At 50.3% G+C, this 25873-nt stretch overlaps 1 protein-coding gene across 4 annotated transcripts in view; it reads left to right on the top strand.

Annotated features, from left to right (window-relative positions):
- The window catches only part of SNX29 (sorting nexin 29), a 591891-nt gene that overhangs the window by 165770 nt on the left and 400248 nt on the right, over positions 1-25873 (top strand). For all 4 annotated transcript variants that reach the window (XM_064478172.1, XM_010980034.3, XM_031433266.2 and 1 more), the window contains 6 exons: positions 392-462; positions 1730-1978; positions 3805-4180; positions 9516-9634; positions 15987-16062; positions 17744-17826. In XM_064478172.1, coding sequence (XP_064334242.1) covers positions 392-462; positions 1730-1978; positions 3805-4180; positions 9516-9634; positions 15987-16062; positions 17744-17826 — 974 coding nt within the window. The remainder of the gene's footprint in view (positions 1-391; positions 463-1729; positions 1979-3804; positions 4181-9515; positions 9635-15986; positions 16063-17743; positions 17827-25873) is intronic.

The raw sequence follows: 25873 nt of genomic DNA, 5'->3' as shown, positions 1-25873 counted from the left end.
TCTGAAATTGTCTTTTCTTGTATTAGCCCAATCAAGGGGGCCCTGTGGGCCAGCTCAGATTTCCTGTCTGTCTCTCGGAGACATTGCTTAAGTGGAAGTCCCCTCTCGTTTTGTCCCCTTTCTCTTTTTCTGCTTTATAAATACCACGTTTACATCTCATGCCTGTTTTGGTGTTCTCAAGCTCAGGGGACTCTAGAGATCTCAGGGGACCAATGAGGAAGTTGTAGGATATATGTGTTCAATCCTTTGTTTACAACCAGAAGCCTCAGCCCAGCAGAGACCTCATCCATCCACTCTGGGATGACCAGGCACGGGTTTTCCAGGTAGGTCTGGCTAATGGATGCAGAGGACCACTGTTCAGAGCTTTCCTTCTCTCTCTTTCAATTTGCAGCACTTTTTATGAAGACTGGGCTTTTGTGATGGACGAAGAAAGGTCTAGCATGCTTCCTACCATGGCAGCTGGTAAGCCTGGCCAGGGCGAGGGGCGGTGGGTCCTGTGAAGCTTGGTGAGCAGATGAGGCTGCCTGGGAATGAACTGATAGCTCCAAGGGATGCTGGGATTTTCCTCATCCCTTGCCGACTTAATGAGTCACTCACCACTGTCCTTCCTTTAGTGGCGATGAGCACTGAGTCCATTTCTCTAGAATTTGATACCCTGGGTGGGAAAGCATGGGGTTGAGGGTTTGGGCTGTGGCTTTGCAAGTGTAATATAAAGATCCAGGGAACTGGGGACAGGAGACCTGCCTTTGAGGCCTGGCTGTACCCCTCTCTGGCAGGCGGCCTGGGTAGATCCTGTGAGCTTTCTTACCTTTGCTTTCCTCTTCTTCGAAGTGGGAACCCAGATAGCATGGCAGTCACCTTTATAGGGCTGTGACAGACTCAAATGCAATAGAGTTCAAGTACATGATTTGTCAACGCAAAAGCCCTGGATTGATTTTAGTTGGTGACTTGTTGCATTGTTTAATGTTTGACTCTCACTCAAAGGCTGAGCCCAACAGAAGTGGGCAATTTGCTTTCTTCCAAATCCTTTGTTGCCTCCTTCTTTCTCTTTCCTGAAAGTTGACACTAAGTCCCATATTTTGAGAGTTATGTTAGGCTTGTCCATTGATAAGGAGAAGTCAGGTGACCATGAGGTCCTCTGTAGGCCGTAGGATACCAGTGCAAGTTTTTGCCCAAAGTGTTAATGGTAATGATATTGGTGCACATTTTTTGATTGCTCACGGAGCTGTTTTTGGTGAGTGATGGTCTTAATACTTACTCTGTGAGATTATCATTTCCATTTTATAGATAAGGAAACTGGAGCTCAGCAAGGGTATGAACAACTTGACTAAGGAAGGTCTCATAGCTCGTCAGCGGCAGTCCTGGGATTCGTCCCGGGCAGTCTGACTTCACAACTTATGCCTTAGTTGACTTTATTATTTTTTTTCTTTTCATTATTATTTGCTGAGCTAGAGAGGACTAGCCTTTTATTCATCTCATTAATTTTTTTAAATGGAAGTATAATTGATTTTGGCTCCTTATTTGCATCTGTCTTCCTGACAGACAGGGAGTGAATTTGGAAAGACCCAGCTCCAGTGATAGCATCTACTGACCCTAGTTTTGTGGGAGGTTTTTATCCACGTTTAAGATGAGTGTGTCCCCTCTTGTGTGCTATAAGGTCTACAGTTTGTTTATTGTGTTGGAGGTGTGACTGTTCAACAGCAGACACTCCACTCCATTTCTGGGGCAGGTCTGAACTCCATCCTCTTCGCGATTAACATTGACAACAAGGATTTAAACGGGCAGAGTAAGTTTGCTCCTACCGTCTCGGACCTCTTGAAGGAATCCACGCACAATGTGACCTCCTTGCTGAAGGAATCCACACAAGGAGTGAGTAGCCTTTTCAGGGAGATCACGGCGTCCTCTGCTGTCTCCATCCTCATCAAGCCTGAGCAGGAGACCGACCCCCTGCCCGTCGTGTCCAAGCACATCAGTGCCGGTGAGCGGGGTGGGCAGATGGAGGAAAGCAGAGGGGTGGGTGAGGGTGGATGTGCCTCATCACTTGAAAGTGCCGAGGGAGGGAAATCTGCTGCACTCACATTTTCAGTATATGTTTGTGTTCATCTTTCTGACCCTTGTTTACTCGGAAAGGGATCTGAGAGATGTGAAGATGACAGGGTATCAGCACAGTCAGAGCAGACTGGGGAGGCAGGGGCGTGATGGTCACATGAAGCCAGATGAGGTTGATCTTCATTCGTTTATTCCCCCATCCATCATTTGTTCATCCTTCCGATAAATGGGATGGAAGCCCAGCATAGGATGCTTGGAGAATGTATACTGTTGGGGGGATGACATTTTAGTGGTGGCCAGGGGAAGGGAGGGGGTGATCAGCTTTGACTCTAGGCTGCAGGGAGGCAAAAGAACGTTGATTCAGTTCACGTTAACTTTGCAAGAAGTTTACAATATCCCTTAAGCTTTCTGGGACATCCAGAATGTTGCTATAGCAAAATTGGAAATTTGAGGTTTAAATACTTAGTCCTGGTATTCTCAGATCCCTTACACAAGGTGGTGATCGTGGGCACCTCTTTGGAATTATTAATGCTGGTGAAAACTGAGAGTCCCGTGGAGTCTTTGCTGCATACTGGCTTTATCTGTCTTGCCTTCTTCTCAAGCAAAGAGCCCCACATGCGAATGACGTAGAACAGGACTGTTGATAACTTTGTGAAACAGAGATGCTGGAACTTGTATACCCAAAGAAGTATCTTCTCCATCCATTTTGGGAACCCTGCTTTTGACATTATCTCAGAGTTGTGATACATTGGTGAAGCATGACCTACGTTTAGATAGATTGGAGTTTTTGGAATTGTCTCAAAGTATCTCATAGCCAAGTTTGATGATTGAGATGGGTGAACAAACTGGCTCATCTAAGTGCTAGTCACCAAGGCAGTCTTGACTTTGGTTTCATTTAGCCTTAGCTGTCTAATACACAGCTTCAGAATGTAATGGCTTAAAACAACGAACCACAGTTTATTATTATTTTTTTTAATGACTCCATGGGTTGGCAGGATGGTTCTTCTGCTGGCTTCACCTGGGCTCCCTCATGGGACTGCTGGTGACTGAGCTGGAAGATCCAGGATAGCCCCATTCATGCATCTGGAATTGGTGCTGACTGCTGGCTGGGGCATCTCAGCTTTCCTCCACATGGCCTCTCATCCTCCCATAAGCTAGAATGGCTTCTTCTGTGTAGTTTCAGGGCAGCATTCCGAGAGGGTCTAAGACCTCTTGATGCCCAGGCTCTAGAACTCACACTTCGTTATTCCTGCCACATTCTGTTCTTAAAAGCAGAGCACTAAGCCAGCCTGGATTCAGGGGGGTGGAGAAATAGACACCGCTGTTGATGGGAGGAGCAGCAGTGTCCCATTGTGATGGGGCTTTGTGCAGGGCTGGGAGGAACTGGGGCCATTAAACAATTGACTGCAGTGTCCAAACTGGTTTTCTTGGTCTCATCTCCCAGCCGTGAGAGTGTTTTCCAAAGTGAAACAGTAAAAATCATCTCAGTAATGATTTGTCCTTTGACTCAGAGGACTGCTTAGAAGGCATGATTGTGATGTGTGCTCTGTGGCATATTTGTTTAAATCAGAAGTAGAGCCCCACATCCATTTTGCTCAGTCTCCTGTAGACGGATATTTCCCCCAAGGATTTAAAAATCTGAATTTATCTTAAATTTACTTTTTAGTAAAAGAGGGTTTCCCACAGTCTAGAGGCAGGATGGCTCAATCCTCACTTTATCTTTCCTGCTTTTTCTTATCCTGTATCTTTTGCCAGATGCCAGATGTAAAAAGGAGAGGAAGAAGAAAAAGAAGGTGACCAACATCATCTCATTTGATGATGAGGAAGATGAGCAGAGCTCTGGTGATGTTTTTAAGAAGATGCCTGGGACAGGGGAGAGCTCAGAGGAGAACTCCGACCGCTCCTCGATCAATATCATGTCAGCCTTTGAGAGCCCTTTTGGACCCAATTCCAACGGAAGCCAGAGCAGCAACTCGTGGAAAATTGATTCTCTGTCTTTGAATGGGGAGTGTGGCTACCAGAAGCTCGATGTGAAAAGCATCGACGATGAAGACGTGGATGAAAACGAGGACGACGTGTATGGGGACAGACTGGGGAGGAAGCGCTCGGGCCACTCGGAGTCGCCTGAGAAGTAAGTTCTGCTTGAGCTTTTAAGGAAGGGTGGTACAGGTCTCTTCCTGCAGGATGGGGTGGCATTAGACTGCAATTTTTCATTTTTCAGATCTTGATTTAGGAGGAAGGAGCATTAGCTGGCTTTTCTCCTGAGAACTGAGCGGAAGGAGTATTTTATCTGAAGGCACTTGTTACAAAGTTGGTGTCAAGCTGTGTGCCTTGAAATTCTTGCTTCATGTGTATGTCTTCCATTTTTATCACTTGCATTTTGCTCACGTCTCTAACTTGCCACTAACATAGGAAGCTCAGGAGAGAGGCAGGGTATTCCAGAGAATTGTCTCGGGCTGGTAATTCCTGCGTTTACCTGCGGGGGGTGCGCGCAGCAGTAGTTTGCCTGTGCTTGCCAGCTTAACACCGGAGCTGCAGAGTTTTGCTTGCAGAAGGGGCGTGGAGCACGTGAAGGTAAGAGGAAGCAGTTAAAGAGCTTGGATCTTGGTATCAGGACAGAGGTTCTCACTTCCTAGCTACGCGGCTTAGGTTGGACTAGGTTGGGCCAGTTACTTTACCTCCCAGAGCCTCAGGCCTCATCTGAGACCTGGGAGAAGAACGGCACCTGCTTTGCAGAGTGCCCCGTTCATGGGGTACTGTGTGTGGGGTCTTTGGCCCTGGGCCGGCTCGTCGACAGGGACAGCGCAGGCGGCTGTGGCGGCTGTGACGCTGCTCTTGTAATAATTCCTGTGCTCGGTCTGACTCTTAATGCCAAGTAAACTCGCCGCCTCTTCACCTGAGTTTTACAGTGTGTAGTGTTATCCTGGTCACGGCTGACGTCAGAACCTGCCCGTGAAAGTGTGAAATGGGGAGCCCGAGCCCCCGTGGTGCGAGGAAGGAGCACGGCGCGCCTCTCGCCCTAACCGCCTCGGTTTCACGGGTCGGCTAGGAGTTCTTCTCCCCTGTCTCCTGAGACTGTGCCTGTTCTTGTTTTTGGTTTTTACCCTCGTCCTCACTTACACAGACACCGTGTTAGTAGCACGTGTAAGTTGCCTTATTGATCGCCTGGGACGTACCAGACGCGGCAAGCTGCAGCTTTACCTTCTCCTCACACTTAGAGCTGCGTGGGGGGGGGTTGGTGGGGTCACCCTCGCTTGATGGATGAAAGAACCGGGTTCTGTAGAGAGTTAAGATTTGTCAAAGCAACGGGCAAAACTGGGATTAGGGTTAGGTTATGCTGTGCTGCAAAGTTTGTATGTGCTGTCGGGTATTTCCCATGTTTCTGCGTAACTTTGAATCTCCATTGGTTGACACTCAGTCAGATCAATATGTCATGATTTGCTAAAGGTTCCCCTATTGTTGAGCGTTTTGGTTGTTGGTAGGTTGTTGTTGTTTTTTTTGTTTTTTGTCATCAGCCATCCTGCAATGAGCATTTTCATGCACAAGGCTTTTTTCTCCCCCTGCGGTGTTTGTTAGGGTGGCTTCCCTGCAGCGTTGCTCCTGCTCACTGGGGATGAGTGTTTTTGGACCTGGGACCCAGGCTTGTGACCTGCTGTTTTAGTCTGGGTTCTCCAGAGAAACAGAACCAATAGCGTGTGTGTGTGTGTTTCTGTCTTGAGAGATTTACTTTAAGGAATTGGCTCACGTGATTGTAGAATGTGACAAAATCCAAAATCGGCAGGGTAGGCCAGCAGTTTGGAAACCCAGGGAAGACTTGCCATTCGAGTCCGAAGGCGGTCTGCTGGCAGAATTTCTTCCTCTTTGGGGGACCTCAGTCTTCTTCTCTTAAGGCCCTCCACTGAGTAGGGGAGGCCTGCCCAAATTATGGCGGGTGATCTGCTTTACTCAAAGTCTCCTGACTTAAATTTTAATCTCACTTAAGAAATACCTGCCCAGAAACATCAAGAATAATATTTGATCCACTATCTGGGTCCCGTGGCCTAGTCAGGTTGACACATGAAGTTGACCATCACACCTGCCTTCAGTTTTTCATCTGGTCCTTTTAGGCAATGCCGATTGCCTTCTCTGTCTCTGTAGGTGAGTGTATCTCTGAGTTGATTGGCCTCAGAGACAGTCATTTCTCTGCCTGCTAGATTTGGAGCCATCGACCAGGGAGATCAGCTTGCGAGCCAGGGTAGCCGCCAGCATTGTGATGTGTGAAACGCAGAACAGTGCAGGGTGGCCTTTGCAGGGCCCGGGCCCTGGGAGGCCATTGGGCCCCCTGCGGATTATGGACAGCCTCTCCCTGGCATAAAGGGGGGCTCTTGAGCGAACATTCCGTAGAGCATCTTGGGGACAGAGCAGAGGAATGATGAGATGGCCTACTGAGTAATACTTTCCTTTTGGTTCTAAGCTAATAGTCACATGAAGGGTTGAGGAGCCTGGAGGGGCCAGAACTTTAGCAGTTAAACAGCACAGCCAGGTTTGTGAGGGGAAAGTGGCCAGGCCAGGAGGAAGCACACAGTGGATGGCAAAGTCGAATGCTCAGATGGTCTTTAAGATGCCCTGTTGGCCAAAAATTGGGCCAACACCTCTATTTCCTGACAGTTAAACCACTTCTTTGATGACTGAGGAAAAACTCTTTTCCCCTCCTGCCTTTATATTTGCCAGTGTTCGCTTTGCTTCTTGTCTTTTTCTTAAAAGAGGATAATAACTTTATTATAGAAAGGGGTTTTCCCGTCACTTTAGATGTGCTCTGTGATACCAACAGGGAAGTGGGCTGAAAACATAACTCAAAATGAAGTACAAACATGAAAAATGTCGCACTTGACCAGCAGTTAGGCAACCGCAAAGCGAAACCAGACACTGTATTTTGACCATGATATTTGTCAAGATTTAAAAAGAGAACCGGATGAAAGGTGGGCCTGGGTTAGCGCCCTGCGGAGGGGGCTTGTTCTCAGTGTGTCCTCAGTGCCTGGAATCGCCCAGGCACCTAGTGGGCGTTAACTGAGGAATAGTGCCAGGCTGGCGCCTACCGGCGTCGTGATGGAGAGCTGGTGGTGTCCACAGCCCTCCGGGAAACGTTTGATACACTGTCAGGAGCCTTCAACTTGTTTCTCCCACTTGATTTAGCAATTCCACTGCTGGGAATCTGCCCTGAGGACGAGACTCAGGGTATAGGTTGCCACATCTAAGTACCAACGTCCTAACTTAAGAGAAGTGCAACAGTGGAGCTGAGCAAAATGTGCGGCCACGACGGGGCAGTTCACAGCAGAGTGGTGTGTGGTTTACATCTTAAAATCTTAACATTCAGGATCTTCAGCATCTTAAATGACATTTAAGCATGGCCAAGTAGCATGAAGATGAACTTATGAATTAACACTGAATGGAAAAAGCAAACTATAAAAACCTACACAGAGTTTCATTACGACCTTGTAAAGAGAAGTAAATGAGGAAAGAAACAAAAAAAGGCACTAAGGAAAATAGTGTCTCACTATTAGTTGTGTCCCACTATTAGTTGTGTCCCACTAATAGTTGTGTTTGGGGCAGTGTGGCTTTGGGTATATTTTTTCCCCCCTTCACTTTAGGGCATTTTGTAGGTTTTAAAACAAGTGTCTTTTCTAATGAAAAGCAAGACCTGTTATGTTTTTAAGCCTTCTGTGACACTCTGTTCTGAACTGGTCTCTTGCCTCAGGAATCACTTCAGTATAACTCATTTTTGAAGTGGTGGCCGTTGGCCTCTTTCATTCGGGTCTGAACCTCAGCTGATAGGGCCTGACATCACCTTGTGCTCTGCATGTGTTCCTGGCAAGTGATAAGACGTCCCCTTTGAAACAGCAGAAAACCCCACTGCCCAGAGCCAGTGCAGTGGCCAGGAAAAGGTTTTGCCATCTGGTTCTGAGGGGGAGTCCCTGGTTGCCTCTGGGTGTCCGGCGGTCCCCATGGTCACCAGCTGCTGGAGCGGAGCCCCAGGAGGGCGGTCTGGTAGAGGCAGAGCCAAGCTCACCCCAGAACCCGGCTCTGCTGCTGGGCACACAGGTGTGGGTGCTTCCTCTTTTGTGCCTTATTGTGTGTTACCTGCAGGACCAAGGGAGACGTTTGGCACAGTTCCGTGAGGATTACATCCCACAGGTGTGTGACCAGAGCTTGACAGGGCTGAAAGGAGAGTGTGTACAGGACAGGCCTTGAAAGAGGACTTGGCATACTAGCCTGCCGGCAAACCCACACCCAAGCTGAAAATGGCTGTTTCGTTTTTTTAAATGGTTGTAAAACCCAAAAGCCGAACAAGGAAAAAAACCAATGAGGTATACTTTTGGCCACAAAGCCGAAAATATTGACTATCTGGTCCTTTACAGAAAAATTTTGTTAATCTCTGCTCTGAGTGAAAGAGGAAACTATATGCATCGTGTAACTGGTGGGCAGCAGCCAGGAGACCCATTGTAATTGGGTTTGGAAGACCTGGGCTGAATCCTACAAGCCTTGGTTCTGTTGAAGACATAACCTTGGACAAGTCACAGCATCTCTTTTTTCCTCCTGCCTCTCCTTCCCTCCTTCCCCCTCCCCGCCTCCTCATTCCTCCTCCTCATCCCTCCCTTCCTCCTTCCCTTGCTCTATTAAGTGGGTATGATTATGATCTGCTTTGGTCTTCTTTACATGTGAGTTACAGAATCATTTTATAAACTTGAGAGTATTGTACAAGTGCTTCCTGGTCTTTATTAGTGTTGCCTAATTGCCCAGAGGCAAATGCTCAACGGGCAAATAATTTCTCAGACAAATTGAACTGAGCCAGCCCTGCATTGCGAAGATCGTACAGGTTGGTTTTGTACTTGGTGGATGAGGTGACGGTTCAACAGATCATATGAGCCTGGTTAACCTTCGAGCTGACCCCCTTTCTCGGAAGGGAACCAGACACGACCTGATCTGATGCTCCCCTTTTACTCACGAGGGCTTGAGAACCAGTGAGGCGAAGTCCGCCTGCCCAGGGTCACGTGGCTGACGTCATTTCAGAACCCGGAGTGCACGGCGCTTCCTTCCTGGAGCACGTGGACCTTCTCCGCCACCTCCACGGATCTGAGCTGCCGTTTCACACCCTTTGTGTGATTCCTGCCCACACCCCCCAGCAGACTTTAAGCTCCACAAGGGCAGGATGTACCCTGTTTGCTGGTTCTTTCTCAGCACAAAATGTATGTGAGCACACCGCCTGGCATGGAGCAGGCGCTTGGTAGATACTGGCTGAAAGAGTGGGTACAGGTCTGGCTCCAGACCACACGCCCCTGACTCCCGGCCCAGGCCAGCTCCTGTTCTCAGCCTCGTCACAGCCTGGCTAGTTCCCAAGAGGGGACTTCTGGAGGCCCAGCAGAGGCTCATGGTGATGGGGGCCCTTAGTGGCTCTTGGCCCCTCACGCAACTGTGTTGTCTCACTCTAGGCCGCTGGATGGCAACACCTGCCTCTCCCAGATGCACAGCTGGGCCCCGCTGCAGGTGCTGCACGGCGACGCCGACATCCTCTTCCCGGTCAGCACAGCGGGCTCCTATGGCCCTGCAGGTAGGTGTCTCCTGATTACTTCCTGCCTCCTGTCCGAGCTCGGCTCCGAGAGCCAGCAGGGGTGTCTGGGCTACCTCTGGAGGGCAGGGGTGAGTGAGCAAGGAGGCCGGGTCTCAGGGCAGGAGGGTCTGGTTGAGATCAGAAGTGACAGAGGGTTCGTCTTCTCCCCTTGCTGAGCCAGGCTATTTTGAGGTGCTCTCGCCTGAGCGGGTGTTGGGCTGAACCAGCTGACATATCACCAGGGAGCCCCCAGGCCTGTTTTTTCCCTCGCCAGTGGTTTGTTAAACTTGGTCATGTACGAGCTATACAAATGGTCACCATTATTTTTGCCTCTTAGGAGAAGGGAGAAGGTCACAGACCCCATAGCTCTAAAGGGCCTTGTACCCTTTCCAGCCGGGTGCTGGGGCGTCAGGGAGTAGCTTGTTTTACAACCTGCCTTTAGAGTGGGTAAGCATTTCTGATCCATTCCCTGTGGTTGAGCAGACTCGCATGTGGTTTGCTATTTCTTTTCTTTAGCTAGAGCCGGTTATTGGGTGGGGTGGGGCGGGGGTTGGAGGTGTGAATGAGCCCCTCTCACCCAGTGGGGTGGGTGTGCACCGTGCCTGGCACAGTGAAGTGCTGGGTCACCGTCAATGCCCCGAATACCACCGTGTCAGCGAGGTCTCGGCCCCCCATGTGGGGGCCCTTCTCACCCTCCCAGACCCATGCTTAGGAAACCGTGGACGGGGGCCCACAGGACTGCCCAGGAAGCTGTTGATGTTCTGAACCGGATGATGGACTGTTGTTCTTGTCACTGTGTGAGGAACAGAAAGCCACTGAAACTAGCCGGAGCCAGAGGCAGGGTGGGCACGTGGCCCAGCAGCAGCCTGGGGGGTGGGCAACTCTAGAAATGGTGTGAGGGGGCAGGTTACTGCTCTGCGAGGCGGTATTCCAGGCTCAAACTGAAGCTGATGAGAGCTCGGGGCTAAGTGACTGTGTCCACTGGGCTGGTCTCCTCTTCTGGACAGTATAGATGGTGGTCATGATGACCACCAGCACTTATCAAGCCCTTAAAGTGAATCCAGGACCGTAAGGGGATTGATCTGGTTAGCTCACCCACTCTTGACCACAGACCACGGGGAAGGGGTGGTTATTATCATACCGTCTCCCTCTTAGGCTTGGGGTGAAGGTCCCTGGGTTAACTGGGGAAACGGTGCAGGCACAGGCCAAGGCCCCGTGGGAGCGCGTGGCTCGCGTTGCAGAAGTGAGTTGACATCTTGTGGTTGCGCCTGTGGGCTGGAAGCTGGGACATCGGGATGGAAGGACTCTTGGGCTGGTGAGGTGCTGCCATCTTTCTCGTTCTGCACCCGCACACCTCCCTGGGGGCCCCTTCCCCCATCTCCTCTCTCTTCAGTCTGTCTTTGCTGCCCCGTCTTTCTCCCCCTCCCATTTTGGCCCGTTCTCGGCTGCGATGCCAACACCAGGCCTCAGCCCTGTGACCTTCCATCCAGCCAGACCTTCTGTCTGGTCCCAGCTGAAATCCCAGAGAGGGATGGTCTGGTGGGCCCAGCTCGTGTCTGCTGGCTGGGCCAGCCCCTGCAGCTCCTCCCATTTGGGTGACCAGCCCTGGTCCAGGCACCATGGGCTGAGGGGGTGGTCACCTCGCCCTGGCACGTTCAGCAGCAGTGCAGACCCGGGCCGGGTGTCTGAGGGGGTGGGGCTTGGCAGAGAGGAGGTGGTCCTTGCATGTGTCTGGGACGCCTGGAGGGTTTCCAGGGCTTGTTCCTGGGATCTAGGTCGGGATGCAGTTCCCCACCCAGCTCATCCCGCGCCCCACCGACGAGCCTTTCAGTCGGGTGATGAGCTGTCGCTGGGCTGTCACGTCAGGTGCGTGCACCGTTCGCTCTGTGGCCCCTTCACTTCTCAGCCGGGGTCCTCTGACGACCAGACCCTTGGGGTTGGTGGCTGGCTGCTCCTGGGGCATTGCTGTTTGCCATTCATGTTGGGATTTGGTCACAGAACCCAGCATTCTTCCTCCCTCTCTGGGCTTCCCCTAGACCAGTGTCTCCAGGGGAAGCAGCTTCTGGCCGACCTCCGGGATCCTGGAGAGGAGGCACTCGCCCCTTCCCGTCCCCCGGCAGATTTCCCCCGGCCCTGCCCCTGCCGGTCAGCCTCGCAGACCCAGAGGCTCCACCTTGTCACTGTCGCTGGACCCCCGGCTCCGGCTGATCTTGATTGTCCTCACCAGCGGCGCTGTGTGTGAGCCGGTCTGCCGCTTTTTAATTTACTACAGTCACAGAGTCACCAGGTGTCTCGGCAGTTGTGACGGCCTGAGGGGTAGACCCTCCGTGGGTGGGAATATTCCTGCGAAGGTGCGTTGTTCGGGCTGCAGGAGGATACTGGAATCAGAGCTGGGGGAAGCCGTGGCCTGGTTGGAATGCCCAATCACAGCGAGTCCCTCCTGGGCTGGTGCCGCATCTCCCTGGAGGCTAGCGGGCCAGGTGGTGCTGAGGTGGCCAGGCTGCCGGGCCAGTCCCTCCCGGGGCAGCCCTGGGCGGGCACTGCCAGCATTTCTCTCTAAGACTCCTTTCCTTTCACTCCACTGCTGACTAGTGTCCCTTCTGATTGATGTTCGCCTGCTTTAGTGACATTCACATCGTCTTTCTTATTCTGGCCTGGGAGCCATTTCCTTTCTTTAACCTGGGGGTATTTATGGAAAGTGGGAGGGGATTAAAAATAAAAAGGGAGGGAGTCTGTGGTGGGGAAGGATGGATGCTTTGGTAGCCAAGTCTGGGGAAGGGGAAGGTGGCAGAGAAGGGGACCCTGAACACAGGATATTATCCTTCTGAACCCTGGAAGAGGCACCCCTAAGGTTTAAGGGGGCCATACTTTGGGCTGCCTTTCTGGAGTTAAGGAGGGGCTCAGAGAAGGGAGATACCAGCCTGGGGTATCCCCAGGCCCTGACAAGTAGGTGGAGGATTAGATACAGTCATTCCTCCAGGCACGTCATTGCCTGCAACAGAGCAGAACACCTTCACCAACACCTGTTCGACGCTGCAGGGAGAAAAAGCCCCCAAAGTTTCTTTCAACTGCGAGTCCTAAACGGAGGAGAACAGAACACCCATCCTTGCTCGCCGTGTGCGGGCAGGTGCTACTGCTCCTCGCCGGGGGTCCTGTGGTCAGTGCTGGGTCTGAGCAAATGCAGAACCCGTTTCTGAGGGTCTGCTTCAGTTCACTGGACACCCCAGGTCCTTGGCCCCTTCCTCTCCCGATCAGGCCCAACATGCTCCAGCTTCTCCTCATCCTGCCATTGGGTCTGGAGTTGGGTCACTGCCAAGCTTTGGGGGATCAAAAGGCGAGTCCACTGGGAGTGTGGCAGGCAGGGAGGGGACAGGGACATTTTAATCACCTGATGTAAAGGAGGAGGATGGGTGGCCGAAGTTTCATCTGAATGCTTCGACCACCCTCTTCTGACTGCTCCTTATCTGTCACTGGGCTGTTGCAAAATAGCTTCTCAGTAGCTCTTTATCCCTGTCCCCTAGCCCTGCATCGTTCTTTCAGCGGCCAGAGTGATTTTTCAGAATGTAAATCCGATTGCATCATGCTCCTGCTGCAGACCGTTCCACACTACCTAGGGTAAAATCCGGAATCCTCCCTGCCCCACTCACCCCACAGCCTCACCTCCTCCCATTTCCCCTCTGCCCGCTGCCCCTGCTGCGCCATCTGCTTCCACTTCCTTCCTCCTGCCTTTAGGGTGCAGCCCCAAGGTCGCCGTCTTAGAGAAGCCAGCCAGGCCTGGAGTTTCACACTGTTGTAATCCTGGTAAACCTGTTTCCGTTGCTCTGACCCCTGTTTGTTATCTATAATCGTGAATTTGTGTAACTACTTGATAATACCTGCCCCTCCACTAGTCTGTGAGGTCCATGAGGGCAGGACCACGCCTTCCTTGATTCCAGTGTGACCCTGACCCTGGCCAGAGCCAGGTCCGGAGCTGGGGTTCAGGTGAGCACATCAATCCAGGGGTGGGGGTGTGGGCAGGCTGAAGGGAGCAGACAGACATCTGGCAGTTGGAAAAATGACATCTGGTTGGGGACAAAGGAAGAGAGGACTTCAAGGGTGAGTGACATGGGCTGTCCCTGTGATTGCTCTGTGGTCCCAGTGCATCGGGCCCACCACAGCTGTCATGGGGTCACGGTCATGTATTCCAGTGGGAAATCCACCTGGGCCGAGTAGGTGTGGTATCTGGAATGCTGGTGGGTGATGTCGGCCTTTAGTCCAGCCATGGACTTCTGTTGTGTACATTGGAGTCCTCGTCTCTGCCTTAGGGAGCCGTGTGTGAGTCAGATTAGAGGCTGAGACAGGGCTGAGGGGACCTGCTGCAGAAGACCCCTGCAGGATAGTGAACCCTTGAACTACGGGGGCAGTGCAAGCAGCTGGGGAGCATGGATTGGGAGATGACTGCGTGGAACTGATGAGTCTTGGACCCCAGCCAGCTCTGGGATGTGAGGGAGGGTGGGTACCATGGTTTTCTGAGGTTACAGCCCAGTGGGAGCAGTTTGGAAGGTCATGATCAGCTGGTAGGCCCAGTAGGGTATCCCAGGAGAGCTTTCTGGTGGGCAGTTAGAAATGTGGGGATGGAGTTCAAGGTTGAGGGCCTAGCCAGAGGTGAGGGCTTGAGAATTGTCCTCTTCATGGAGGTAAGAGCTGGAGCCGGGACCTTGCCAGCTTTGCAAAGGAGGTCAGAGGCCGTGGAGCCGTGTGGAGACACCTTCACACAGGAATCAGAGAAAAAGTCAGTGGGCAGAGGAGGACCATAGTGTTATGAAAGCTGAGAGCAGAGAGCTCCTAGGAGAAGGCGGGAGGGGCACCGAGGGAAGAGTTCCTTGGGGTCCTTTGAGAGCAAGCCCACTGCCTGGGAGGAGGAGGAGGAGTGCTGTGGTACCAGGCGTGGCTGCAGAGTGAGCTGACGCCGGCCCCCACTCATTGCATGCTCTCTCTGAAGTGTATGTGTGTCTGAATGTGAAATTTAGTTGTGTGGTGGGTGTTATTAAAATTATAGTAGGCACCAGTGTCAGCCCATTCCAGAGATGAGGAAACTGAGTCACAAAGAGGCTGGGTAACTTTACTGAATTGAAGTTGGGAAGCAGAGACTTGAACCCAAGCAAGTGGGCAGAGCCTGCATCCTAAACTCGCCCTGATTCTAGGGAGCGAGGAGGTAGAGAGGAGGATACTTTCTCGTTCCCCTTCGGTCTTCTTAAAAGAGGTAGGAGTGAGTGAAATAGCTTGGCGGGGACAGCAGGGTAGAAGAGAAGGTGGTAAAACATTTTTCCCCTTAGGATTCTCTTTGTTCAGCTCCTTAAGAGCTGGGGCATCTTGAGCAGGACGAGACCAGGTGTAAACGGAAGGAGTGATGCGGAGGAGGTCACAGGACAGATGGCATGGGAGGGGGAACGTGCGCCCTTCTCTCCCTGTGTTCCCTGTCCCTGCTGCAAGCCTGGTGGTGGGCGTTGACAGCCAGAAGCTTCTCCGACATGCAGGTGTCCTCCTGGGCGATATTGGCCTTAATGTCACCATCCCGCCCCAGGGCATGGATTTGCACTTTTTCCTGGAAAGAGACTTGAACGGCAGCTGATACATTTGTGAAAGTCTTTAGTGCCTCTCGCCTGTTGTTTCTAGAGATGGTTTATGGCCTCACTTCTTCCAGATGCCTTTCTCGCAGGCCACTCCAGGCAGAGCAAGCGGCTCTTTAGAAAGCAGCCATCGCTTGGTTTTGACAGAGCAGACGCTGGCAGCAGTTGGACAGTGCTGCCCTCTTGTGTCCATCTCCAGCCACTGCAGGCGGGAGCTGTTGTGTCCAACAGAGCAAATTTATTACTCCCTGACTCTGAAGTTGGCTCTGGATACGGACTTCACGCATAATTCCATGTGGCTCAAGATCAAAAAGGTTAATAAATAAGTCATGGGTATATAACGTACAGCATAGGGAACATAGTCAATAACATTGTAATAACTTTGTACAGTGACAGATGGTTGCTAGACTTACTGTGGTGACCAGTTTGTAATACGTGTAAATATTGAATCACTATGCTGTACACCTGAAACTAACAGTATTGTGTGTCAGTGACATGTCAGTGAAAAAAAGGTTGAGTGGGAGTATAGGGCCTCCAGGCAGTGTCTGATGCCAAATCTGAGATTATGACCGAAAGAAATGAAATAGGTAGCAGGTTAAAATCCAGCATACAGATGGGGAAACATTTGTAATTCAGCTGGTTTAGCAGGTGAGCCAGTGTCGGCACGGTGTCCTTGTCTCATGGAGAAAATGAAATGGGAACAGAAACCTGACTTTGTCTCTGCAATTGCCGTCTGTGCACAGATGCCCCCCTCGGGAGCCTGGAGAATGGGGCGGGACCTGAGGACCACGTTCTCCCCGAGCCTGGACCTCGGTACAGGTTAGTGTTCAGAAACCCAGCTGCCTCTGGGGTTGAACTGTTTTCTTCCCAACTCTGCACTTCATTCTTTTTTAAAGATAGGCGGGCCCCTGCTGGGGCTGAAGGATGAGGCCTCGCTTCACCTTAATTCAGTTCAGGCTTGGCCTTACATCCCAGAATGTGAAATGGTATGAGGCGTGCTGTTTGTCACACCTCATCTGCGTACCACCTTTACTTTTCCCACTTGTGGGGCCGTATCTGGGTACCTCCTCGATCATAAGTTGCTTGATTTTCATATTTGATAGTAATAAACAATTGAACAATTTAAACATTATAATTTGCAGTTTTAATATTATATAATATTTATGCCGCTTAGATATCATGAGGTGCTTTGTTGGACATTCAGTAGTAAGCACCACGTTGGTTTTCTTTTATTCAGATGTAAGTATCTCAAGGGAAAGCTGTGTGGTCCAGAGTCACTGGACGTTTGGTGGCACAGCTGAGATGGACGCTGAAGAGTCCCTGGTGCCACTGCCATCCCTGTTGCCCTTAACAGTTGTTCCTTCTTTCTCTGTGTGGTTTTAATTTGCTGTCCAGGGACGCAGCAAGCCTGCATTTTCAACCTTGGCTCCAGGGTGGGGTCACTGATCACCTCCAGCCACGCTGGTGTTACGCTGTCACCCTGAGTAGACTGGACTCTGCTCTCTGAAAATGGCGCTGTGTGCCAGTCAGTGCAGTGCTGGGAGGGATCGGTGTTGCCAGCTCCAGCCAGGACGCTGAGTCCTTACTGCTGTTTACTTTAGAAAATTTTGCAAATGCAGCAGTACACGAACAAACACCGCTCTCAACCCCAGCTCCACTTCACTGAGGATGTTTTTGGTCCTTTTCCTCCTAGTGTGGGTGTGGTAACCAGATTATGGTCCTATTGTTTACATGGAAGATGTTAAGTGCTATTTTCCTGCGTTGCAAATCCTTTGTAAATACACAGTCACCTCCTGTTATTTGCAGCAGTATGTTCTATAAAGTCTCCTCGAAGACAGAACCATTGCTCCTAGGTTCCTGGGCGTATCTGGTCACACCGTTTTTGTCAAGGGATCAGTCCATACCTTTGTTTTATGTCTGTTCCTGTTTAAAGACACCTTGTTTCACATACATTGTTGAATCATTGGACTTGGGGCCAATAACACCTGAACAAAGGTGACCTCACACAAATTTTCTCCACAAGGCGCATCACAGTTTCCATTTAGGAGTGCCAGACAGCCCCTCAGCACTGCGCTTGGGGCCATTGTAGATGCAAAAATCACCAACAAAAAGACAGGAATGTGAAAAACGTGGCACTGAATAGCCCGCCAGAAGGACACGCTTACGGAATGAGAGTGGAAAGGAGGAGGCAGAACTCCTCTTGTCTGATGGGGGCTGGGAGCACATACGTCCAGTGACTCAGGTTTTTGACCACTCTGCACATGGTCCTGGTGACCGTGTTAGCACCGAGAGCATTGAGTTTTGGGATAACAAGTAAACTTTAGGGAGGAGGTGAATTTGTAAATACGGAATCCACAAATAATGAAGGATTGACTAATTTCAAAGGGCTGCCTTTTCTTCCTGCTCGTCGGGAAACCTGAATGAGCTTAGCATCTGTTTGAATGGTGAGGTTGTGTGTTTTAACTGGCTGAGTGTAACTTCCCTCTGCTGCCTTTTGCAGTGTGGAAACAAGTCCTCCAGGCCAAGGAAGTCCTCTGAGCAGCTTGCTACCTTCTGCCTCCGCGCCAGAGTCGATGACAGTTAGTAAGTACTTTCTGAGTGGCTTCTGCCAACACTGGGATGACTCTTGGGCCCGCACATCACAGCAGTGGCTTTGTGCCTGCTCCTCCGTGACCGTGGACTTCACGGAGTGTGAGATAAAGTCGGGTGTGTGTGTACCTGATTGTGGACTTGAAGTGTGGTGTGTGGTCGTAAGATTTCTGAGCTGTTAAGGTTAATACTTGGGCGTGTGCATGTTCTAAAGGCCGTGCTTCAGAGGTGGAGCAGCACTGAGGCAGAGGGAAACTTCTGTTATTCAAGGTTTCGCGGTTTGCCTCCTCCAAGGCTGTCAGCTACAGAGGAGCTTTGTAGTTGGGTTTCCTTTGTAGCTCTGGAGGAATCACTTTTGTAAGTAAGGAAGAATGCTTTTCTGAAAGATAAATGAAGGTTGCTAATGATTTGGTTCAAACTGTTTGCAACCTCACCACTCAGCAAAAGTATTAGAAATATAACAAATAAGATTAGGTTTGAGTGGCTTTATGTTATAAAGAATAAACCAACCAACAGTAGCTTAGTGTGATAGAAATTCATCTCTCTGTCCAGATGTGGATAGATTGGGGCTGGTATGTGGTTCCATGGTCATCAGAGATCAGGGCTCCTTGTATTTTTGCCTCATACTCCAAAACGGCTGCTTATTTCCAGCCATCCCATTCTCATCCCAGGTATCAGGAGGAAGGAGGGGTTAAAGGAGAGGCTTCCTCCATTTCCATTGGTAGGATTCAGGGGTCTGAAACCTGTATAGGGAAAGAAATTAGAGCTTTTTTCTCTAGCCTCTGACTGAAATTTAGTATTTCTTTTATTTTTGTTGTTTTAATTATTTTTAAAATTGAATTGTAGTTGTTTACCAGTCTATTAATGTCAGGTATGTAACATAGTGATTCAAAATTTTTATAGATTATACTTCATATAAAGTTATTCTAATGTACTGGCTGTATTCCCTGTACTGCACTATATCTCTTTGTAGTTTACTTTACACAGAAGTGTGTACCTCTTACCCTCCCCCCATCTTGTCCCTCCCCCTTCTCTCTCCCCACTGATAACCACAAGTTTGTTGTCTATATCTGTTTTGTCTTTTTTGGGGGGGTTAGTTAGGTTTCATATTTTTAATGGAGGTGCTGGGGATTGAACCCAGGACCTTGTGCATGCTAGGCACACACTCTACCACTGAGCTACACACTCTCCTCCTGTTCTTTATGTCTGAGTCTGTTTCTGTTTTGTTATATTCATTTGTTTGTTTTATTGTTAAGCTTCCACATATAAGTGATAACATACAGTATTTGCCTTTCTCCATCTGATTTATTTCACTAAGCAAATACCCTGTACGTCCCTCCATGTTGTTGCAAGTGGCAAAATTTCATTATTTTTTATGGTTGAGTTGTATTCCGTTATATATACACACCGCATCTTTGTTCATGCATCTGCTGATGGACACTTAGGTTGCGTTTTCTTTAATTATGAAAGTAATTAACCACGGAAACCTCGGTGGTCTTAGCAAAATGGGTGACTTTGTCACTGATAGAGGTCACAGGCACCTTTAACAACGGTGATACAAAAAAAATCTCACAATGTCATTTATGCTGGAAAATACAGTAGTTTTTTAATGTGTTAATAAAGAATCCTATGTATTACTCTGACTTTTATTTTGTACATTTTGATCATTATGTTTCAATCTAATCAGTTTCCTTTGTAATCTTGGGTGTTTTATGTATTTTAGTTTTGTTTTTTTTTAATGGCGGTAGTGGGGATTGAACCCAGAACCTCGTACATGCTAAGCACACACTCTACCACTGAATCATATGCACCCCATTATTTTATGTATTTTGAAACTGTTTCTGAGAGGAGGCCCATGGCTTCACAGACTGCAGAATGGGTTCACGGTACAAAAAAGCTGACCCCGCTCCACCCCGACCCCGGCCCCGGCATCTGTAAGGACCCTTCTTAGAAGGTGCACAGAGTTTCCTACTCATGTGGCCAACATCAGTTCCAAGGCCTCCCCTGGCTGCTAAGGAGGCAATGTATCCTGGCCCCTCCTCAAAAAAAAGTTAGGGTTTTCATGGCTGCAGAAGGAAGAGTGGAGGCTGGGGGCAGCCAGTGTTCTAATTCAAGGGTGAGGAAGGAGATGGGTGGGCGCTGTGAGGCTGGGGTGTTGGCACTGACTGGTCTCACTGTGTGTAATGAAAGCGTGTGGTTTATGGCAGTGCTTCTCAGCCTCGGGCTCAGCTGAGCAGAAGTTTAAGGATCCCCAGCACGTGGGGTACACGGGCCGGAAGAGCACTCAGCTCGCTGGGTTTCAGTTACTTACTCCCCACAGTACCGTTACCGTTACCGACCCTGAGTTTTTTTTCCTAAATGGGTACACTTAAAAAACCTGAATGCCTTCATTTAGAAAGGGAACTTTATATGATTACTGTAACTGGAGAGCCACTGTTAGTTGGCTTAAATAACAGATAACTGTGAAAATAAAGACAGTGTGAAGGAAAAAGTGTTATTGTCAGCCTGGATGTTGCTGCCTGTCCCAGCATTAGAAAGGTGTTGAGAGCTCAGTGCTAAACCCAGGTGTTTTTCCTGAGCAACCAGCAGGATTGGAGAAGGGCAGGGCTCCTCTCCTCTGGCTCACTGCTATTTAATGCCTCATCTTCCCAGCATCTACAGCGCTGCCTCCTTGTGTGTCGGTCACACCCTGACGCAGCGGGATGAGGCTTTACTCTGGCTCCCAGGTGCGTCTACTCTAAAGAACACCAGCTTTTACCTTATTTGTTTGTTTTGAAAAGGACGTTGACCCCAAAATTGAGGACGTGAAGGCCAGCTTTCACAGGTGCCTTGTCCTGGGCATCATTTGTAGGGATGCAGGCATCTCCCTGTCCCCCCCCCCCCGCCCCGGTACCCAGCCACCCAGTGTTGTGCGTCCAGGTAGGTTTCCTGCACCCTGGCATGAGGTCCCCCCATCTCATGTAGCCACGATTTGCTTTGTCAGCTGCTCTTTGGGGCGGACAGAGATCATGGTCTGTGGGGCTCCCTCAGCCACTTTGACTTTTGGGAAGGTGCTGGCCCTGCCCGTGTGTTTTCACTAAGGACATTCCTCCAGACACACCGAGTTTTGTTGGTAACAGGGCTTTAGGCTGTTTTTCTTGTCTTTACTCATACACTGTTCTAAAAATGTAAATCTGATTTTATCATTTTTAGTATCTTGGGCAAGTGGAGACATTTCCAGAGCTTACAACTTGCATCTCTGAAGAAAAATGTCACTGCAAAGTCCACATTTTGACCCTTGTTACTCTGTAGTAATGTGGTTTGTGGAGGATGAGTGTGTGTGTGTGTGTGTGTGTTTGTGTGTGTGTGTGTGTGTGTGTGTGTGTGTGTGTGTAATGGAGGGTGCCATTTTCTGAGGTGGCTGTAAATTTCAGGGAATCTTCAGGGAACAGCACTGTTGTCTGCCTTGTGGATGTTCCAGACAAGACATCGGAATACTTAGAAGTTTTCAGTGGTGGGTGGTTTTGACTTGTACCCTCCCCATCTTGCCCCTATCTCTTGTGTCACAGCAAAAAAATTAAAAGAGGGGGAGAGTGCGTGGGTATCCGGGGTGTATTGCTTTGCTAGCGTGGCTGTAACAAAATACCACAGACCGGTGGCTTAAACAACAGAAATTTATTAAATTCGTAGTTCCAGAGGCTGGAAGTCCCCCAAGAGCAAGGTCTTGGTTTCTGGTGAGGCCTCTTTCCTTGGCTTGACGGCCTTCTCTCTGTGAGCACGCATCGCTGGTGACTCTTCCTCTTATAAGAACGCTTTAATTGCCTCTTTAAAGGCCCTACCTCCAAATATAGTCAAAATATTATGAGCTTTGGAGGCATGCAGTTCACTCTGTGACACGGGGTGTCCCAGAAGTGGTGTCCCAAGAGCTGTCCGACTTCAGGTTGAGGATTGCATCCCAGCACGTGAGCACCCAGGAGTCCACTCCAGAGGGGTGCTCGGCTCTCACAAACCCTGGAAGAGCCTGGCAGAGGAACCCCAGCCCTGTTCCCCGAAGTGGAGAACGTTTCCCTCATGTCCCACCAAGCGGCTTTCCAGCCTTTTAATAATGGGTGTGGGTGGCTGCCTTGGCCCTGTCATCAGGCCGGAGCTCAAGTATTCACTCCTGGGTGCTGGGTGGGTGGGTGGGGGGACTGACAAGCCCTCTGCCTGGCAGCCCATCCCGCTTGGATGTCTCCGAAATAGCGAAGATTTTGTCCCGGGCTTTTGCAGTGTATATTCTTGTTACTTAGTGCCCAGGAGAAAACGTGTGACCAGACCCACATTACTTCTTTCTCTTTCCTGCAGGTGCTTTGGCACTTAAGAAAACACAAAAGCCTATTATGAAAAATTAATTATTTAGGGGAGTCGTAAAAACAGTTGTGAGCAAACCAAAACAGCCATAAATCTGCCTCAGAGGTGCTTTCCGTTGTTGCAGTTCTGGATGTGGGGCGTGCAGGGTTGTACCTGGTTGGAACTGCATTAGGAGGGCCTGCTTGGAAATCAGGCTGCCAGGGTTCAAGTTCTTAAACCTCCCAGTGCCTTGCTTCCTTGTCTAAACATAAGGATGAACACTCATCTCGTGTGGTTGTTGTGAAGATGAGCAGTGATGAGCTTAGAGAAGTATTTGGATCAGAGTTAAGAGTCATATAAATGTCAGCTGTTACAAAGTGCTTATTTTGTATTCAGCTTTCTTCACATTAGATCCCAGTCGTCCTTGTCTTCCTCATCCCCCTGATCATGCTCTTCAACGTGTTGACGGAAGAAAAACACATGACCTCACAGGTGCGGGTGAAGTTTTATGCAAGGATGGGCTGTTGAGGACGACAGCCCAGGAGACAGCCTCTCAGATGGCTCTGAGGAGCTGCTCCGAAGGGGTGAGGAGGGAGCCAGGACATATAGGGGTTTTTTTTCTGCTGGAAAAACACATGTCCTTGAACATCAAAAGATTACTGCTAATCACAAAAAACAGACATCTCAAGTTAATGATTTTAGTGCTTTTTTGTGTATGGGAAGATGTAGGAATCCTAGTTCATTGAAATTTTTCCTTAGATATGCGTCTTATCTCGGGCCAGTATCCAAAGGCCCTCGAGCCCATCCTGGGTCCTCAGGGCGCCCAGAGTGGGCGGCTGCAGTGGCTGAGGGCCTGATCCTTGCAGACTGGAGTGGCGGCAGCATTCTCTGTTTACTGGGACGGCTGCATAGTGTCCCACGCTTGATTTACTTACAGTTTACTAGGTTATTGGGGGCGGGGTGGGTCACCAGCCAGGCTTCCCCCAACTCCAGTGACTTTCTTCCTTCATTGTAAGGAAGAGTTGAGAAGTGCTGTTAGTAAGTGCGTTCTAAGACTCTTGGCTATTATTATTTTGTTCTGCTTAAGCACTCCTTTGTGGTAAACGTCTGGTCGTGGGACGGGGGCCAAGGTTAGGCTGTGTTTATGGGCTAGATCTAAATCACCGTTTTGTGTTCTGAGTTAGTGTGTTGCCAGGGGTGTGGCAGCTGCCAGTGTCTGTGCCCTCCACCAACTTGAGGTCCTAACACGTTAAGGCATTTTGCTACGTTAAGGCCCTGAAAATGGCTCCTTGGGGTTGGGTGGCCTTGCATCCCCTCTGGGGCAGCCCTTCTTCATGCTTTTAACATTTGTGTCCCCAGTGTGAGTTGTTGGCTGACATCCTCTAGTTTCAGGGCCCCTATGGGGTGTTCTGCCTGACTTGGGGAGGCAAAGGAGAATGGGAGGGATACGACTCCAGCAGTTGCTCTTGGAGCTGTGTGGCTCAGGAAAGAGGTCAAAGGAGGGGCCACCATGGTCTCAGGGTGTGAAAGTACGCCCTAGTTGGGACAGGAGGGAAGGGGGCAGGGCGCAGCCTTTAAAAGAATGACACATCAGTCAGCACCAAGATGGCGAAAGATTCAACTTCCAGTAGATCTTGAAGCCCAGGATGGTGGGAGATTTGACTTCCAGTAGACCTCGGGCTTCATCGTGTGCTCACTGTAAGATATTAACGTGGTGCTCCCTCAAAAGCAGGGTTGACTCAGATGTCCACACTCTCTCAAGCTGCTGACAGTCCCTAGTTGGTGTCCTGAGTACAGTGCACTGACACCCCTAATTCAGAGACATGCTGAGGGCTATGGAGAGAGCAGAGACGGGGAGGTTTTGGGGGGTGGGTGGTCCGTAACACGGAGCCAGCATCCTGGGGTCAAGCCCCAGCTCCAGGACTTCCCAGCTAGGTTTCTCTTTCTCTTTTTTCCAGACTCTCTAAGGCCCTGTATCCTCATTTGTAAAATGAAGACACTTACACTGGCTTCTCAGAGCCGTTCTGAGGGTTTAATGCCTGACATGCGAAGGCACAAAACCCAAGCGCTGCCCCAGGCGGCGTCCTGGGTTGGAGCCTTCCCACGTGCCGAGAAGCTTCCGCAGGTGATGAGTGTTGCTGTGGCAGTTCTTCAGAGTCCAGTCATTGCCTGGGGGGCTGACGGCCAGGCGGAGGACTGGGGACAGTGAGAGGGTCAGTGCGATGTCCAGTGTCCACCTCGCCATACGTGGGTGTCAGGCAGTGGCGTCACTCCAGGGAGGCCATTTCTTCCTGAAATCATTCCCGGAGACCCTCTGTGGGGATAGTTTCAAGCCTGTGCAGTAGCCACAAGGGCCCATGCTCTCAACCGTAGTCAGAGCCAAAACCCCTAGAACTGTGGAGACTGGTCTCACGTTCCTCTCCTGGTTCTTTCCAGACAACCTCTGGCAGCTGGCCAATGTCAGATCCATCCGTCAGTTCAGGCCCATCTCTGGGGCAATTCCAGATGATCCTTCAAGGGGTGCCTGGCAAAGATGAGTATTTTGGACGTCTCCTCACTTCCCTGCTGTGAACTGGGCTTTCTCTATATTATCACTTGATTTTCACAGCATCTCTGCAAAGTGGGAGTGTTGGCCTCGCCTTGTAGTTGGAGAAACGGAGGCGAGAGAGGTGGGGTGAAGGTCCTACTGCGAAGTCGTGGGGGAGCCGGCATTCACATCCCTCCCCCGCTCCTTGCTGTTCCTGGAAACCCACTGCTTCTGGAATGCTTGGCCCTCAGAGGAAAGCATTCAGGTCTGTTGAAATGACCCTGGTCCAGAGGCTTTCCTTCCCTGAAAGAGTTGCTTCCATCACCCTCTTCTTATCTGACGCCAGGTTTCTGAAGCCCCCGTGGCCTGAGTGCACTATTTCTCCTTCCCCCGCTGGAACGTGAGCGCCCCGAGGGCAGGCGCCTTGCCTGCTTGCTCACTGTGTATCCCGGTGCCTGAAATCTGCCTGCCGTGGACTTGCTGCTCAAGACACTTTAGCTGAAGGAATGAATGAACAAACGTACGAACAAGTGTTTACTCTCGTTCTAACACACACGACAAATATAAAAGGGCTCTCCGAGGATTTGAAAGTAAGTTCCCCGAGGGCTGGTGCAGGTCTGTTTTCATCGCCGATGCATCTCTAGCTTGGTCTGCAGTAAAATCCCCGAACTGTGAGCTGCACTTGGAGCGAATGAATGACTGAATGACTGAATTTTCACCCTTTCCCCTATTGCTGGAGGGAGGGGGCAGCTGGTAGAAGGAACACGAGATTGGGAAGATCAGGAACACTTGGTTCTCATTCACGCCCCGGGAGTGGAGGGTCCCTTGACCTCTCTGGGCCTCAGTTGCCCCGATTGTAGGGTGGAGGAGACCACGCTCAAGGATTCCTTGTGCTTCTAGCCATCTGTTCTGGGAAGAGAGTCCCGGTGCTCATGTTCCCCTCTGCAGCCATTACAGAGCCAAGTAAGCTGTTGACGTCTGGGTGCTTCTAGCGTGGCGCCTGGCTTGTTAGCTGTTCTGGTGTCGGAGGCAGGCGTCTTCACTCCCCGCTTGCTGACTGTCTCCTTTGCAAATGCGTTAACTGTTGAGTTGACTTTGAGTGACCTTTGGCTGTGGGAGTTAGTATCCGTACACATCCGGGCTCTGACATTTGGCTCATAGCTTCTGCTCCTCTGGGCCAGGTGTTGGTCCATGTAGGAAGCAGGC

The sequence above is a fragment of the Camelus dromedarius genome, chromosome 24, assembly GCF_036321535.1.
Source record: "Camelus dromedarius isolate mCamDro1 chromosome 24, mCamDro1.pat, whole genome shotgun sequence".
In the NCBI taxonomy this organism is placed as follows: Eukaryota; Metazoa; Chordata; class Mammalia; order Artiodactyla; family Camelidae; genus Camelus; species Camelus dromedarius.
The sequence above is the reverse complement of the archived record's forward strand: the minus strand, read 5'-3'. Positions and strand labels throughout refer to the sequence as shown.